This window comes from Stegostoma tigrinum, chromosome 25 (genome assembly GCF_030684315.1).
Source record: "Stegostoma tigrinum isolate sSteTig4 chromosome 25, sSteTig4.hap1, whole genome shotgun sequence".
In the NCBI taxonomy this organism is placed as follows: domain Eukaryota; kingdom Metazoa; phylum Chordata; class Chondrichthyes; order Orectolobiformes; family Stegostomatidae; genus Stegostoma; species Stegostoma tigrinum.
Window position 1 is genome coordinate 28,150,987 of NC_081378.1, and position 17,895 is coordinate 28,168,881.

Below are 17,895 nucleotides of genomic sequence, written 5' to 3' on the forward strand. Positions count from 1 at the left end.
CTTTGATATGTAACAGCATCAAGAAATACCAGATATCAACGCAAAAAGGTAGAGAGCTTGATTTTTACATTGCTTTGGACTAAGACTGATAAAGAATAAGGTAATTTTCCAAATGGATTTTTAAAAAAATGTCAATAATCCCCACAATATCTCAGTTTATTAGGCTGAATACGGACTCAATCCAAATCTTCAAGTGCCACTGCTTGTTTTTTTTCTGTCCTTAGCCCATTTTGATTTTTTATCCAGTTGATACTGGCCGTTTTATACCATGAGACCTTATTTTCGTGAAGCAGTCTTTTGAAAAATAAGTGCAAAAAACAAGAAGAGTGGGGAAGCTGTACAAAAAATAGAGAAAGAGAAACTTGTGTTTATGAAGCACCTTAACATTAAGGTTTTGTGATGTTGTGATCCACAGTTTCTGATTATCATTAAACACATGGTGTTCTTTAGAACTGGCTGAAGATTTTTTTTAGGAGAAGATAATGCTCTTGTCATCTGACATTGTACATAAGTCTTCAAACATAGTTTGTGTAGTCCTTTGAATTGTAATCACTTTTGGAATATAGTTGTAGTGATTGCAACCATGGCCAAGTGGATTTCACCTGACCACAGACCCAAACACTACAATAGTCAAAATGTAAACAAAGCAGCCTTCTTGCATACAGCAACATTCCAAATGTGGCTTTACAATAAATGATTGTTTAATGTATTGTTGATAATTCTTGTTGAGAGGGGAACATTTTAAACTGCGCAGTGGAATTTACCATCCATTGGAGCAAGGAATGAGGACCTCAGTTTAGCATGTCATCTGAATGACTGTATATTAGTACAGTAGTCAGTGTTGAAATTTCATGCTCAACTTCTATGGGGGTACAACGGTAGGGCTTGAGCCTACAGCTATTCCTTGACATAACGAACACTGGCATAGATATATTCAAAAAGTAAATTAGCAAATTGCATGATCAAAAACTAAATGGATTAGAATTCAAATTTGACTGGAATTAGGACGTTTAATATATAGACTTATTAATTTGCTCCAGTCAGTATCTTGGATGACATGTTTTCTTAGTTGCAGAAAATAGGTATCCCTTTCTGTTTCTCGATTACCATTTGTTCATTGTGTTTTGACATCTGTTTTTCTGCAGGTGATGAGCAATCAAATACTATCACTTTCTTCATTCGGGGCATTGAAGGTACTCATTAATTATAACTTCAGTTTTATTGAAGGAACATCTGCATGAGATTATAGGAATAAGAAAAGTCTTTTGACCTTTCCATTGTGTTCTCCTTGGGCTTACTTCAGTTCCTGATCTGTCCATTCTTTATTTTTATTCTTGAGTCAAATCCATTTTCTTCCACATCCGGTTATATCTTGAGTTAATTAATCATTTCACTTTCACGCAAACCAAAGAAGTAGCAGTTTAGGGGTAAGTAAAGGTGAGGAAGCTGCTTTTAAATTTAAGGCAGAACTCACTTGAAACCTAAATCTAAATAGATTCTAAAAAATTAAAATTTTATTCAAGTTTATTTTTCATTCATAAATTTGAAACTTTGGCAATATTTTGTAAAGCATATCCTCTATATCTACCTTGGCCAAATAAGCAGTGGTTGACTTGAGGTTCAGGATGTTAAATTTTTAAAGTTGTGGATGAAGAAATGACAAACTAGAATTAATGAAAAGTAATTTCTTAAAGTACTTGTTTCATTTCCAGTCCAGTGGCTTTTGAGTTGACTCTAGTCACCAACTGGGAACAGTTCGGGACCAGCAAATGTGCAGATTAAGATTAGTTTCAAAAGCAGCATTAAACCCTTACTGCTATTTCACCAATCTCTAACCAGATTCACCTAATGGCCACAAGAAAAAATGAAATAGTCCCCATTTTATAAGTCGTAACATTTTTCATACTAATATCTGATATACTTCAACAATTAAGAAGTGCTTGCTTGAATGTTTTGTCCTTTCCTTCAAACACCCTGCTTTCCCAGAATACTATAGGTTGAAAAGATATACAGTGTCTTTCTGTGGTAGAAATCCCACAGCAACAACTTGAAGTCATTTAAGCTGTTTCTTCTGGGTTTTTGCAAATCTTCCACTAATGCTATGGTGGAAAATGGGAGAATCATTTGTGTTAGACATGTTGTACTTTCACAAATAATGCTAACAAAAGTTAGTCTGGGTTAGATAGAGGCTAGCTCTGTTCGTTCTTATTAAGTATATTGGCTCAAGCTTCTGACATTCACATACCTATAATTAAAAGTTGAAATGTGGCAATTTGGAGGCTCCTCTTTTGCTTGACACCTGCCTGCAAGGCTAGTGCTTCTACGCTACTTGTTTGACAAAGGCATGGGTAAAATTGTGCAGGACAGAATGAGGTCATCGAGTGTGTAGGCAAGTCACTTGACACCTTCACTGCATCCAGCAAAATTTCACCTGGGTAGAGGGAGGGTGGATAGGTGGCTTTCATGAGACACATCCTATCCATCTCAAACCAGCTGGCATGAGAGTGCAAATTCCAACCACCAGAACAGAAATAACCCCATTGGGGTCACAAGCTCAGGGGCATCAATGAAATTCTTGTGAGACAGTCCTGAGATTGAGCCAAGGTTCCAATTGAGTGTTTAAAACAGTTATGAACGAAACTGTGAGCCCCTGCTCTTCATTTCCCCCATTCCCGAGGTCACACAACTTTAGAAGCATTAAAATTAGGTCACAACATATAAAGGTTTTGAAAATGCTGCCGTAGAATTTGTGGACTGATTGTAACTCCAGGCCTGGCTACTGCTGGGACTAACAGAACCATCATCCCAGGCATCTGTCTGAGACAGGATTTCTGACAGGTGGAAGTCTCATAGTTAGCAAATTAAAACTTCTCAGAACATTATCAACGATGGAAGTGCTGTGATTACTGGAGATGCATTTGCTGTCCTATTTTCTATCTTGCATGTTGACATCCTTACTCACTGACTGCTTGGCTGACTTCATTTGAATACCCTGTGGAATCTCAGTTGAAATAATTACTTTATTGGAAGTACTGTGCATTCATTTAAGTAAGTTTTGTTTCCAAGAGCGGATGCTATAAATTTTTTATAGGGTAAACCAAATGAGTAGTACTTTCCGTCAGGATTACTTAACTCTTTAAAAAAGTAACGTTAAACAGATTAGTTTTCATGACTAATCCACTGATTATTGCTGCTCTATATTGATATTAAAGTTTTAGTTTAGGACGTTACATTCAGTTCAATAAATATCTTTTTTTGGCAGAAAATGTAGCAAAATCAGCAAATGAGCAAGGGTCAAAATTGGCTACAATTCTGGCAGAAAGAGCAATCAAGGTAAAGACTATTTACATGAACCGTTGAGTACAGTGACAAATTGAAGAGCTCAGGAGCTTGAATATATAATCTTACCCATTTTATAAAGCTAAAGAAGTAATAGCAAATGAATTGTACATTTCTTATTTGCCAACATTTTGAGATGCCTACTGCTGGACTAAATCATGCAAGTTTTGCAGAGAAATGTTATGAAACAACCTAATTGTATTCTTTATTTAAGTCTCACAAATTTGTGTTTCCTTATGTCATAAATATAAAAAAAATAGGAAAAGCTTCTTCGGATATGTTTCAAAACTGAAACTGTTAACAAACTATGTGCTTGTTTTATAGAAATAACTCTGGGGAGTTAGTAATGGCAGATAGAGATGGCAGACAAGTAAGAACATAGAACAGTACAGCACAATACAGGCCCTTTGGCCCACAATGTTGTGCTGAACTTTTACCCTAATCCTAAGGTCTATCTAACCTCCACCCCTACCTTATACTATCGTCAATATGCTTATCTAATAGCTGCTTAAATGCCCCTAATGAGCCCGACTCCACTACCCTCTCCAGCAATGCATTCCATGCCCTGACCACTCTCTGAGTAAAGTACCTACCTCTGATGTCCCCCCTGTATCTACCTCCTTTCACTTTAAAACTATACCCCCTCGTAATAGCTCCCTCCACCCTAAGAAAACATCTCTGGCTGTCTACTCTATCTATACCTCTGATCATTTTGTACGCCCCTATCAAGTCACCTCTTGTTCTTTGTTGTTCTAAGGAGAAAAGCCCAAGCCCTCTCAGCCTTTCCTCGTAAGACCTTCCCTCCATTTCAGACAACATCCTGGTGAATCTCCTGCGCGCCTTTTCCAACACCTCCACATCTTTCCTGTAATGAGGTGACCAGAACTGGACGCAATACTCCAGATGTGGCTGAACCAGGGTTTCATACAGCTGGAGCATAACTTCACGGCTGTTGAGCTCGATCCCTCTATTAATGAAAGCTAACACACCATATGCCTTCTTAACAACTCTATCCACCTGGATGGCAGCTTTCAGCGAACTGTGAACATGAACCCCAAGATCCCCCCTGCTCCTCCACACTGCCAAGAATCTTTCTGTTAACCCTATATTCTGATTTCAAGTTTGTCTTTCCAAAATGAATCACTTCACTCTTTTCAGGGTTTCCATCTGCCACATCTCAGCCCAGCTCTGCATCCTATCAATGTCCCATTGTAACCTAGAACAGCCCTCCGCACGGTCCACAACATGACCCAGATATTTTGCAGTCTTCACAAGTAGCCTCCCAGAAATAGTTATAAATGAGAAATAGAAAGGGAGGGAGGAGCTCAAGAAAATTCCAATTATCAGATGAGTAATGCTGAGTAAATTGTTGAACTGCAAGTCAGCAAGTCATAGGGCACAATGGATTTCATCCTGAGGTCTTAAAAGAAGTTGCTAGCGAGATATTTGATGTATTGGGGTTTTCATGTTCCAAAACTCATTAGATTTGGGGAAGGCTTCTTTAATTTGTAAAATAGCTAATATTACTCAAAAACAGAGGGAGGCAGAAAGCAAGAAACTACTGGCCAGTGAGCTTAACATTTGTCATAATGAAAATGCGAGAAGCTATTATTAAAAACATTATAACAGGGGCACATGGATAAGTTCAAGGTAATCAGGAGGGGCCAACAAGGTTTTGTCAAAGAGACAAATTAATCTCCTGGAGTTGTTTGAAGAAGTAACTTGTGCTTTGGATAAAGGGGAACTAATGGATGTGTTGTATTTAGATTTCCAGAAGGCATTTGATGAGGACCCACATCAACGATTGTTGTGGAAAATGAAAGGTCATGGTGTAGGGGGTAACGTAATGGATAGAAGATTAACTGACTAACAGGAAGCATAGTATAGGAGAAAATAGGTCTTTTTCAGACTGGCAAGATGCCACAAGTTGTTTGCCAGAGGGGTCAGTGCTGGGGCTTCAACTCTATATAATTAATATAAATGATTTGGATGAAGGGACAGAGTGTATAGTAGCTACATTTGCTGATCACACAAAGATAGGTAGGAAAGTTAAGATGTGAAGAGGACATAAAGAGCCTATAAAATGAAGCAAATAAATTAAACAAGGACAATTTGGGAAAGTATGAAATTATCCATTTTGGCAAAAATAAGTAAACAAAAGCATGTTTTCTGAATGGTGAGAGATTGCAGAAAGATTTGGGTCTTCTAGTGCATGAATCATAGGAGGTTATATTGCAGGTACAGAAAATAGTCAGGAAAGCTAATAAAATATAATGCTTTATTGTGAGGGGATTTGAATGCAAGAGTAGAGAAGTTATGCTTCACTTATCCAATGCATTAATAATATCACATCTGTAGTACTGTGTACAGTACTGGTGACCACACATATGGAGGGATAATATGAGAAGTAGTTCATAAAAGGTTTACTAGAATTACTATCTGAAATGAGTAGATTGCTTTATAAGGAAATGCTAGACAGGCTAGGCCTGTATTCTGTGTACTTAGAAGATTCAGAGGTGACTTAATTGACACATGTAAAGTCCTGAAGTAGCTTGACCTGGTTGATGTGGAAAAGAGGTTTCATCTTGTGGGAGAATCTAGAACTGAGGAGTTCCATAGTTTAAAAATAAGAGACTGGTTATTGAAAACAGACATGAAGAAAAACATTCTATCAGAGAGCTGTGACTCTTTGCAATTCCCTTCCTCAAAATGCAGTGGATGCAGAATCTTTAAATATTTTTAAGGCAGACGTAGAGAGATTCTTGATTACTAAGCAGATGAAAGAGTATTGAGGGCACGCAGGAATGTAGAGTTGAGGTTAAACTCAGATCAACCATGATCTGATTGATGGAGCAGGCTTCTGGGGTTGAATGGTTCACTCTGCTTCCTTGTTTGTATGTTCGTATTTTTATGCTATTTTCAGCCTGCAAAGCAGAATGAATCTTCCAGGGATATGAGTTTGGTTGATGTTCAAAGAAGTAACAGTTGAATGACTTGAGTTGATTTGTCATCTGTTTAGTTTGCTCTGGATGGAAAGAAAAGCTGCAATTGTGTTAAGCTCCTCCTAACAATCCAAAAACATTTGGAAAGTTGCCAGTAGTTGAGCTATAAAATAATTAAGAGGGATTAAATTTCACTTGGCAGTCCGCAATCTTCCCAGCTCACTCACTGAATGAAGCTAGCTGTGATATGCAGCATGACAGTAAAATGAATCTTGTTGTTTACTGCAATGTGAACTGCCTCCATATTACTGTTCTGAAAATTTAGGAATTTATTGACGTAACATGCATCGCTGCTAAGAATACATATGTAGGTACTTTACAAAGACGGAGGCAGCCGAATGCTCCGTGTACTGTTTTGCTTGGGGTGGGGGTGGGGAAAACAAGAGAATTTGAATCTAAGGAGTGAATTTTCTGGTGGGCTTTAGACTCTGACATTGCACCTGTTTTGGTGTTCCAAGGCAGTCTATGTCACCTGTGCCCAGCAACACATCTTGGTGGCCCAGGCGCACCATTCCATTAGGACAGCACACTGGTTCCTGAGGCTAGACACAAAGTCAGGGGGCTCACATTGATTTTAAACTGGCAATCCCACTGAGAGAGAGATGGCCACTGCCACAGCAGGCAGGCAAGTGCAAGGGCATCTCAATAGCAGAGATGCCTTAGGTTGCCTCCATTAAACTTATCAAATAAAGGGGGTCAGAACTGATAGAGGTAATAGGATTCAGAGAAATGTCTTTCCAGGAATGGTGATGGAAATAGTAAGTGTCCTCCATTCATATGGCTCCATAATTTGGGTAACTTTGGAAATTACGCTAGGGGTTGGAATGCTGTCCTGACACAACTCAGCCCCATTTCCCTGACATTCCCTTCCTCCAACTGTATCATATGGGAGTAGAAAAAATTCAGCTTGAGTATCACAGATAATTAGATTGTTGCAGGGTCAAATAAGACTATTTTAGCGGATTATTTGAATCTTGCAGTTCACTAAGCAATTATGGATCGGGAAGACTATTTTATTTATCCACATCTCAAGTATATCATCCACTTGTTTCTTGCATGAGCCTGGCCTTTACATCTCCATTACCCTATCATGTATTGCCTATGTACCATGTCAGGAAGTACTCACTAAACCACTTTCAGCAGAGAAATCCACTCTGAAAATCTTGCTTCTTTCTCTTCTCTAAGAAATCAGCCAATGACTTGTCTACATTGCCTCCAATTGGATATTTCCTTTTTGATTCATTACCAACACAGTTAACCGTATCTATCTCTATATTTTTGAGGAAATACCAAACTGGTGAATATTGAGTCTAAATGGGCTCCATGCCACTTATTAGGCATTGATAGTTAATTATGCAATCGTAGTAAATCAGTTAAGCTGGTAGTAAACCTAGTGCACGCTTAGAAAGTATAGTTTATCCTTTTATCTTTGTGGACTTGGCAAGGCCGTTAAACATTTATTGGCATTGCGTGATCCTGGGCTGAATTGTGGTAGTGGCACTGGTCTCCTTTCCGTTTTGTTGTTCTATACTGCTCTGCTTGGGGCCCTCTATTTATCCATTCTAGATAGTGCCTTTAATTTGCCCCCTACTTCCTACAAAACATCCTCACGTGGCATTTACAAATCTCGGAACTTTGTGCCCTGCCCTTACTTACATTTCCAGATTCTGAAATTTATGCCCTACTCCCAAAATAAAGCTTCATACTGTAGCTTCTTTCAAGTTATTCCAGATCCTTAAAAGAACCAAGCAGCATGCTGCTTCCAGTTCTCAATCAGGCAAGATCTGAGTGAAATTTTTTTATCTCACAATCTCCGGAGCTCAGCAGAATGAATGATGTTGGTTCAGGAATCTAAACCAGGATCAGTGATAATGAATGACTTCACATAGCATACTTCTATTTATAGTCTTTCTGCGTTGGAAAATTTAAACTCCTCTCCAGTTAAGACTTGTGTAGATTACATTGACTACATGCTAATTGGACACATAGGTCTTGCGACGGTAATAATTTTACTTTAGACCTCAGAGAGAAATGTTAAGGCACTCTCCCAATGTAAGTCATTCCCTCTTGCTTTTTCACAGGAAAAGAAGACTTTTACAATCATTGGCTACTATCCAGTAATTAGAGCTAGCCTAAGGAGGAGGGGCTGGGCAGAGAGGATACTTCCAATACTAAATGAAGTGAAGCTCAAAAATGGAGACAATGAAGGTATCGTGAATGAATCTCAACCAGGCAAATTCAACACTTAAGCACTTGAAGGAAGTGCAGAGCAGAGGAAGGATTTGAATATTGCTTTCCTGATTCTTTGATTCATGTTCCCTTTGTGCCTGTCCTCTTCCTAATGAGTCAATTCAATTATTTTACCCTCACTCTTATTGGAGGAATTGTTGGAAATCAAGTCAATGTTTGGTTAAATTTCAAGATTTAGCCTCAAATTGTCCGTAATTTTCATAAAATCCGTTATAGCGTCTGGCTCGGTTCAGATGTTCAGAGGTGAACATCTTAATATACTAGCGACTATTTTAAGATTTTATGATTTAATGAGCATATTTACCACCAAAAATAGATTGTCATTTTAGCTTTTAGACAGATGAAAAATGTTGGCTTATATCAATCTGGTCTGATTTACCTTTTAGTTACAGTGCAAGTGATTTCTCACAGGTGATTCCAACATAGAATCTCTGTAGTGTGGAAGCAAACCATTCAACCCATCAATTCCACACCTACATGCTGAAGACAATCCCAGACAGACCCATTCCCCATCCCTTTCCTCTAACCGTGCATTTCCCATGGTTAATCCACCTAGCCTGCACATCCCTGGACAATTTAGCATGGCCAATCCATTTAACCTGCACATCTTTGGACTGTGGCAGAAAACTAGAGCACTTGGAGGAAACCCACAAAGACACAGGGAGTCATCCAAGGCTGGAATCAAACCTGGGTCCCTGGCGCTGTGAGGCAGCAGTGCTAATCACTGAGCCACCATGCCACCCTGCTTCTTGTATGATAATGGGGGCTAGCAACAGAAGATCCATGGGAAGGATGGGGTCAGGTACTTCAGCTGCTAGTTGTGGGCCCATCAGCTGCCTTACTGATGTACTAGGACTGTTGTAATGCAATTTCCATGTGGCCAAAAAAACACAGGCATTTGGCCTATCTACTAGGTACAGGTGAGAGCAGGCTTCAAAGTGCAAATTGGAACCTTTGTGGACTTTTGTAATTTTGTCTCATGCTATTGATTAGAAATTTTCTCTACAATGGAATGTTGCACAATTCAGAAATGTTCATTATTTTTGCTAAATAACTCCTAAATTAACCTGACTTTCATAGTTAACTCAGAACTGAATCGCCAGAGCATCAGAATGTGGGTTACAAAACAAATAACAAGGAACGAAAATATTAATCAAGCCAATCAAGCAGGTAGGATGCAAGGAAGAGTCCCTAACAAATCTCATTAGAGTCCACAGCTGTTTTTTCTTTAAATGACTTGTATATAATTGAAGTGTCAGTTTTCTTTGTTACTATGCCATCAGTGTTACAGCATGAATTACAGTTGTTTGGACAATTTGAGACCATTTCAATACAATACAGCTGACTGGTGCTTTATAAACGGTAGACAAATTTCAGGAAGTCAGGAGATGAGCTAATGACCACAAATTACTCTACTGTCGACTGAAACTTGTCATCATTGTATTTATGTGCTGGTTACATTAAGTTTCCATTCAGTTGTGGTCTCCAAGGTGTTGACCGTGGGGAATTACAACTGAATGACGGATTGTTGGAATCTCCCTTGTTTGAGATAGTCATTGACAGGTCAGGTAAGACAGTGCCACTGTGACACTGTAGATTCAACAGTACAAGCAGTACAGTTCTGCTAATGCCCCATAATGCCTCCAAGTTCGTCCCTTTTGTGCTGCTAGGTCAATTCTAAATCTATCTTATTTAGCATGGTGATAGTGTCACATAACATGCTCACATATATATGAATGTACCTGTTTGGAGCAGTGTGAGGCCATTTGATGTAGGGTGCTCGTAATGTAATAATGGGAAAGCATCCCTCGACCATGTCTCTCGCATTTTCTGTGACTCATCCTCACACCCCCTCCCCACAATAACAACCAAAACAGAATCCCCCATGTCCACACCATTTCATATTCCCTCACGTAGAGACACCATTACACACTCACTCACACAGTGACACCATTACAAATTGCCTTGCACAGAGACACCATTACACACTCCCATACACAGACACTCACCATTACGCACTCCCTCATACAGACAGCACTCCCTCCCTCACACCAACCTCTGGATCCAACACATCATCCTCCAGTACTTCAGCCATCTGCAATCTGACCCCACTACCAAAGACATTTTTCCCTCCCCACCCTTATCTGCCTTCTGGAGAGACCACCATCTCCATGACTTCCTTGTTCGCTTCACACTCCCCACCAATCCCATCACCTTGCAGGCATTTTTCCCTGCAACCACAGGAAGTGCTACACCTACCCCTACACCTCCCCCCTCACCCCTATCCCAGGCCCTAAGAAGACCTTCCACATCAACCAGATGTTCACCTGCACATCTGCTAATGAGGTATACTGTATCTGCTATTCCAGATATGGCCTCCTCTACATTGGGGAAACCAAGCGGCTGCTTGGGGACTGCCTTGTGGAAGGCCTACGTTCAGTTCGCAACAAACAACTGCACCTCCCAGCGAACCATTTCGACTCCCCCCTCACCCCTTGGATGACGTGTCCATCCTGGGCCTCCTGCAGTGCCAGAATGATGCCACCTGAAGGTTGCAGGAACAGCATTTCATATTTTGCTTGGGAACCCTGCAGCCCAATGGTATAAATGTGGACTTTACAAGCTTCAAAAATCTCCCCTCCCCAACCGTATTCCAAACACAGCTCAGTTTGTCCCCGCCTCCCTAACCTGTCCATCCTTCCTCCCACCTATCCACTACTCCCACCTCAAGCCCCGCACCTCTTTCCTACCCATTAAAGTCTTCTCACCTCCTTGACCTGTCTGCCCTCCCTGGGCAGACCTATCCTCTCCCTAACTCCCCATCTACATTCACCTTTACTGACACCAACCCTGCCACTTTGTCCTGCCTGTCTCCTCTCCAGCTATCTGCTCCTTTATACACCTTCTATCCGCCTCCCCCTCTCTCCCTATTTATTTCAGGATTCTCTTCCCCTCCCCCAACTCTGAAGAAGGGTCTCAATCCAAAACATCAGCTTTCCTGCTCCTCTGATGCTGTTTGATCTGCTGTGTTCAACCAGCCTTTTTATCTCAATCAACACATCAGCCCCTATCTCTCCTAATATTTCCTTCGACAGATGCGCGGTAATTAGTGAGGTCGTGATCAAGTCGATCGTTTCCTGGTGTTGCTTCTTTGTAGGAGAGAGAAGGAATTAATGTTTCAAATCCAATGACTGAAAACATTAATTCTGTTTCACTCTCCACAGATGGTGCCAGACTGCTGAGTTTCTGTAGCATTTTCTGTTTTTACTTGGTAGTAATGTGGTTTGGGAGTGTCTCATTTGCAACATAAGGATTGTGGATGTTCACCCAGTGACTTGTTGCAATACATTTTATTCCCGGTTTATGTAATTAACTGAATGCAAATTTCCCTAATTCCATGGTCCAATTTCAACCCACACCTCCAGCCAATGTCTTCAAATATCTCATCTAGCAACATAATCATACACATACCTGTATTTTGTAGGCAGTCTTGTCTTTTGTGGTTTTGTGACAAAAGTCTTCACAAACAAATAAGTTGGCATTAGCAAACAGAAATCCTCCAAGATATTTATGACAGGCTGTGTCTTTTTGTCTCTGCAACTGCAGGATATGAACTCTCAGCCAGTGCAGTTGCGGTTTATGTCATTACCAGCAACAAAATCTGCTCTCTGCTTGACTACGGACCATGTAAATTTCAGCTTGTTTGTTGAATTTATAGTGTCACAGTCTCACTCTGTCTCTGACTCTGCTATCTAATTCATTGAAGCTTGAACCTACAGAATGGTGAATAGGGAGGCAAGCAGGAAGGCAAAGGTTATGGCAGCCAGTGGCTAGGGGGTAGACCAATGGAGGGAAGAGGCCAGCAGCAAAGAAATGGCATCCAGTGGGATAGCAAGGAGGGCAGGGGGTTGACCAGCAGTTGCAAGCAATAAGGGAAAGTGGCAATGATGGGTTTGGGGAAGACAGCAAGAACATGTGCTCTACTCATAGTTCCTGTCGCAGTGTGATTTGGCCACACAATGACAATGTGACTGGCACCAACTTCTTTGTCAGGAGATACACTATTGTAAAATGTCAGTTGCATTGAGTTAAACAGAATTTTTAAAATTGTGATAAGAAACTGAAATAATTGCTCAAAGGCTAGCATTCCATCACGAAGTCATTCTTTATTGTGCACAGTACACTGGCTTATAGCCAGCCAGCTTGGAGTCAGTCTCCTGAACCAAGGGGATGCTGAATCTTTTGATTATACTGGTTAACCAGGGCTTTCCTGATTGGCCCATGTCAACAACCCTAAACAAGGATCTCATAGTCAATAGTTTCTAGCTGGTTCCAATCACTACAGGAACAAAAGCCAATTTCAAGCAGAAAAATGTACAAACAGTAGGTAATCCATTTCCAATCATTCCAGCTGTAACTAATTTGCTAGTGTCTATTGTTTACTGTTATTGCATTGATGTACTGATTAACCAATTTAAAAGGCTGCATGCTTGCATAGGACTTGTTACTGGATATTACAATCATTCTTGTCAGACTGGAGAGATAAGGAGAAATCTTCTACTGCTTGCAAATAACTGGTTTTATCAACAATTCTCAAATCTGAACAACATGCCAGGAAGAGAAACAGGCACCAGTAAGAATTCAGGAATTTCCCTTATAAACATATGGACTGCAAAACAATTGGGCAGATCTATTCTTGAAGTCACCTGCTATGACAAGTCTGAAGCATGTCATAGGGATTATGCAGAAGTGCACTCTGGAACACCTTTGTCTCTAGTTTTCTTGCTGTTTTTGTTGAGGCTCAATGGTGAAGTGTTGGGTTTGAATGTGAATCCAGATTGTACCACTATGTGGCACTACACAACTGTTCACCTCACTGCAAATCAGAACTTTCAATTAATGGCCCTGATCTTCTGAGGAATTCAAAGTCAGATTGCCACTCTGCTCCTTTTTTTGGTCCCATCAGGACTGACTTCCTCATTTTTAGCTAACAATCCCAATCCTGGCTCTTTTGGAAGTATAGAATGATTTTCTCAACTCCTTTGCAATTAAAACTCATATGGTCAACTAGCAGCCACTTAAAAGCCTCAACTCGCTAGCTTCCTGATTCTGCAACTTATGATTAGTTACCTGACAGAGTAACCAAAGTGACCTGAATACCTGCTTTGAGAGAGGCGAAAGTAATGTTTTTTTTCACAGACTGGGGGATTTGAAAGCATTATGGGAGATAGAGGGTTATCTCTGGAAACCACTTTAGAGGGATGTTGTCAATGTGGTAAAACTACAGGTTTGTTGTTTTCTCAGGTGTTTGTAAGCAGAGCTGTATGGTAACTCAATGGGTAAAATAATAATGTTGTTTCAACAAAAAATTGTTGAATTTTTTCAAAATCGCTTCAATATTTTATTGGAGTGGCTTGATATTATATTTCACCTGCTACAAAGCAAATACTGCTATTTACGTTGTAGAAGATTTTGTTTATGAATATACCATTGCTGAAAAGTGAACTGTACCAGTTTGACATTGCTCCCTTGCACATTTAGATGCCTTTCTGACCAGATACCACAAAAATGTAATGTCACAATTGAAAATAAAAATATAAGATCCTTTTCTCAATTTTACTTTTAGATGCCCAAATTCTCAATTGTTTTAGGGTTTCTGTGGAAGGAAACTCTGGAGTCTCTCGGTCTCCAGTTTTCTGAGTAGGGGAGAAGAATTATTACTGGAATGGTAAAATTTGTACCAGAAATGAGCAAATGCTTGCAACATAATTGAATATAATAATTGCTTAAATACTGTTGTAGCCTATGTAAAGCTCAGTTAAAAGTAATAATCATTGAGGGTAAATTGCAAAGTAATTTTCCTAGCCTTGGAATCAGGGAGACAAACTGCTACCTGATGACTTCTGAATAGTTTCCTAATGTTGGCAATGGAAATCCTATGCATCACAATTTCAGAATCTGTTATTTGCAAGCTCATTACTAAATGCAAGCAAAGAGTTATGAATGGAGGAAAAATAGCCATTTTACACCAAGTTATTTGAAATTAAATCACTTTATAAATAATTGCATATTCTTATCTGAGCTGTTTGAAAACTGATATTTACTCCTGTCCAATTTAATTTAATTTGTTTTAGCAATAGATGATGAGTCTTTGAAGCTTCAAAAAAAGGAGGATTCGTATTGTAACTTCAGTAGTTCACACAATGTTCATCATTCAGTGGTATGATAAAGATATACATGTAAAAATATTTCACTTTGCTATCAAGGGAATCCATCAATTGAAATATTTTCAGTGTTAGAAAACAGCTTTCAAAGTTAGAAGGAATGCAAAGCTGGTTCACATCCAGAAATGGATCCAGGTATCTGTTGAAATGGCTGCCCTGAAATATGCAAAAATAGCCCTCATTGAATCATATTCCACAATTTCCTTTTCCAAATGTGGCAAAAGTCTCTTGCCTTCATATGACAGAGCTATTGAGACTACAAATCTTATCAATAAATCCAGCATCATGGAGAAGCTGGTTAAGATTTGTTGAGATTAGAAAGTAATATTTTGCTGTCCTTTAAAGCACCCCCAATGACTCAGCAAATAACTTTACGCAATCATACAGAGCTCTAAACTTCCAGTTTTGGCTCCTTCTGGCTCTACATCAAAGATGAAGTTAATACTACCTGTATGGTAGCATCACGTAAAAGAAAACCACAGCAGGAAACCTGAGTGGAACAGAAATATGCCTTCTCCTTTCTGATGAGTCCAATTTCTCAGAAATGTGCTAATACATGTATTAAAGTTGTAATGACATTGAAGATTCAAATGCTAGTTTACTTGTGTACTCTAATTGCCTGAAAATTACTGTGCAAGGCCAATATGCCATTGGACATTTCTCAGAAAGCTGGAAGATTTAGCCATAATCATTACTGTTCTCCATCACTAAAATGGGTGCATCCTTCATGAATTTGTATCCCTCAACATTGTGAGGCAATGAACAATAACCAACTGCCCCAAAGAATAGTGGCTTAACGATTGGTGGAAAATCAAAAGACTTGTGATCAAATCTCAGCATTGACTTAATTTTTCATTTGCACCCTTTTTCTGTGCCCACCCCAAATAGAATACCAATCTGGGGCATCAGTGGTAGATTTCTAAAGACCCTTCTGAGAGGGCATCTCTTCTTCTGTGTTTCTTTCCCTTTACTAGATGTTGGTTTATGTCAGGAAAATGTCTCTCCAATTCTCAGGTTCTCGGCTCGTTTCTACCCCCTCTCCACTTCCACATGCCTGAAGGGATGTTAGAATTCCCATTGGTTGTAATGTTGGGCAACTATTTAGTGGGGATTTTGCTCTGCTGTCATAGCAAACCCAGGGAAATAAGCCAGGATCAGGGCCAGTTTGAGGCACTGGGTAGAGATTGTGGTCAACTTTCCTCCGGTGGGAAGAAGATAATACAAGTCAATATGTTCTGAAGTCATGAGAAAATGACAGGCAGAGCCTAAACCCATAAAGAAGGCCAAATGCTTTCATTTAGATTCCATCAGATTGCATCAAAGGTTTAAACCACACAGAATCTGAATTTACAATTCTTAGCAGTCATCAGATTCTTGTGTCACAAGGATGAAGGACATCATGTGGGTGCTAATTTAATCTCTCAAGTAGACCCTGAAGGCTTTCAGGTGTGTCTAGTATTAGGAGTACCCGAGGAAAGAATGAAGCCAAGAACTTCTTGGTGTTGACACCATCCTGACCTTTTCCATTTCCTTCAGTTAGCATGGAAGGGGAGACATTTAAGAAATGGTGATAAAATTTGCTGGTAAAGTCTAGCAATTGACAGAATTGGGCAGAGACCCAAAGTAATAGGGTGTGTTGCTCACATTTTCTGCCCACCAGGTGGCAATTATTCACTTCTACTCAGAGATGAATGTTGAGCTAATCTTGAATGTTATCATTTGAATGTTATATTAAATACAGTAATTGAGTTTGAGTCCAGGTTAGTTGTACATGGCCCATGGAAAATGAGTCTAATATCGAACTATACTTTCATATGTTCTTAAGACCTACTTTCAAAGTAAAGCATTAAAATTTTCTATGGTTTGTTTTACTGTTTTATTTCAGTCAACTATGGTAGCAAAAGAAATGCCCTACTTCATCTGGACAGTACGAAGAAATATAATTGACTGCAACTATTTACACAGTGACCAAATGATAAATCATTATGGCGGGAATGCATCTTTTACAACCAAAGTAAGAAATATTCTTTAGTTAAATTCCATTATGGTTTATCATTAATAGAAGAGCTGAACCCACTTGTTATGAAATCTTCATTATAGAAAATGTGACAATTGTATTAGAACATACATATGTACATACAAATTAGGAGAGGGAGTAGATCATTTGGCCCCTCAAACCTGTTCAACCATTTGCTAAGATAAATATGATAAGGATCTGATTCTGGCTTCATTTGTACTATCTCTTAAATCCTTTAAGTGTCTTGTCAATCAAAAATCTATCTAATTCAGTGATGCTGCCTCGAGTGTGCTCTGAGGAAGAGAATTCCCAAGATGAACAACTCTCTGAGAGGAAAAAAAAAGGTTTAATCCCCATTTTAAATGGAAGACCGCTTTTTTTTTAAGAATTATTCTCTACTTCTAGACTTTTCCATAAGGGGAAACACACATCCAGCAACTGTCCAGACAAACATATGAATTAGGAGCAGGAACAGGCAACTAGTTCCTGCTCTGACAGGGGGCAGGTGAGGTCTGGGGGCTGATCCGTTTGTTTTCCATTCTGACTTATCCCCAATGTCCTTTCAACCCTTTGCCCTGCCATCTTGTCAAGATGCATCGAGAACTTGTGTTTCATTAAGTTCACCCTATAATTTTCCTAACCTCCAATGGATGCAGATTTAGTTTATCCGATCTTTCCTGATAAGCCAATCCCTTCATCTCAGCTAGGTGTACTTTCTCTGTGTTGTATCTGTTATATTATGTCCTTTAAGTACAAAGTCCAAAGCTACACAAAATATAAGTGTTGGCTTCATTATAATAGTTTCTTGAATGTTATGCTTCCTCTGCTCTTCATCTTCCTTCTCACCTTTCTTAGATGCATACTCTTCTAACCAAGAACTCTGGTGGGTTTGTGTCACAATCTGTCAACAACTGTTGTCAGTGCTGAGTCTACGTGGTGGACAGGTAGAGGTCCAGTTCTGTGTCAAATGATTGGTTTTTATTATTTTTTTGGATACCCACAAAGATTGTTGGACACAATTGAGTCAGAATGAGATTCGATTTTAATTTGAACAAATGTATGA

General features: G+C 39.4%; 1 protein-coding gene across 1 annotated transcript in view; it reads left to right on the top strand.

Annotated features, from left to right (window-relative positions):
• LOC125463311 (protein monoglycylase TTLL8-like) overlaps positions 1–17,895 on the top strand; it is an 80,820-nt gene that overhangs the window by 8,423 nt on the left and 54,502 nt on the right. Inside the window, exons 3-4 of the mRNA XM_059654794.1 lie at positions 1,146–1,193; positions 16,701–16,829. Of these exons, the coding sequence (XP_059510777.1) occupies positions 1,146–1,193; positions 16,701–16,829 (177 nt within the window). The remainder of the gene's footprint in view (positions 1–1,145; positions 1,194–16,700; positions 16,830–17,895) is intronic.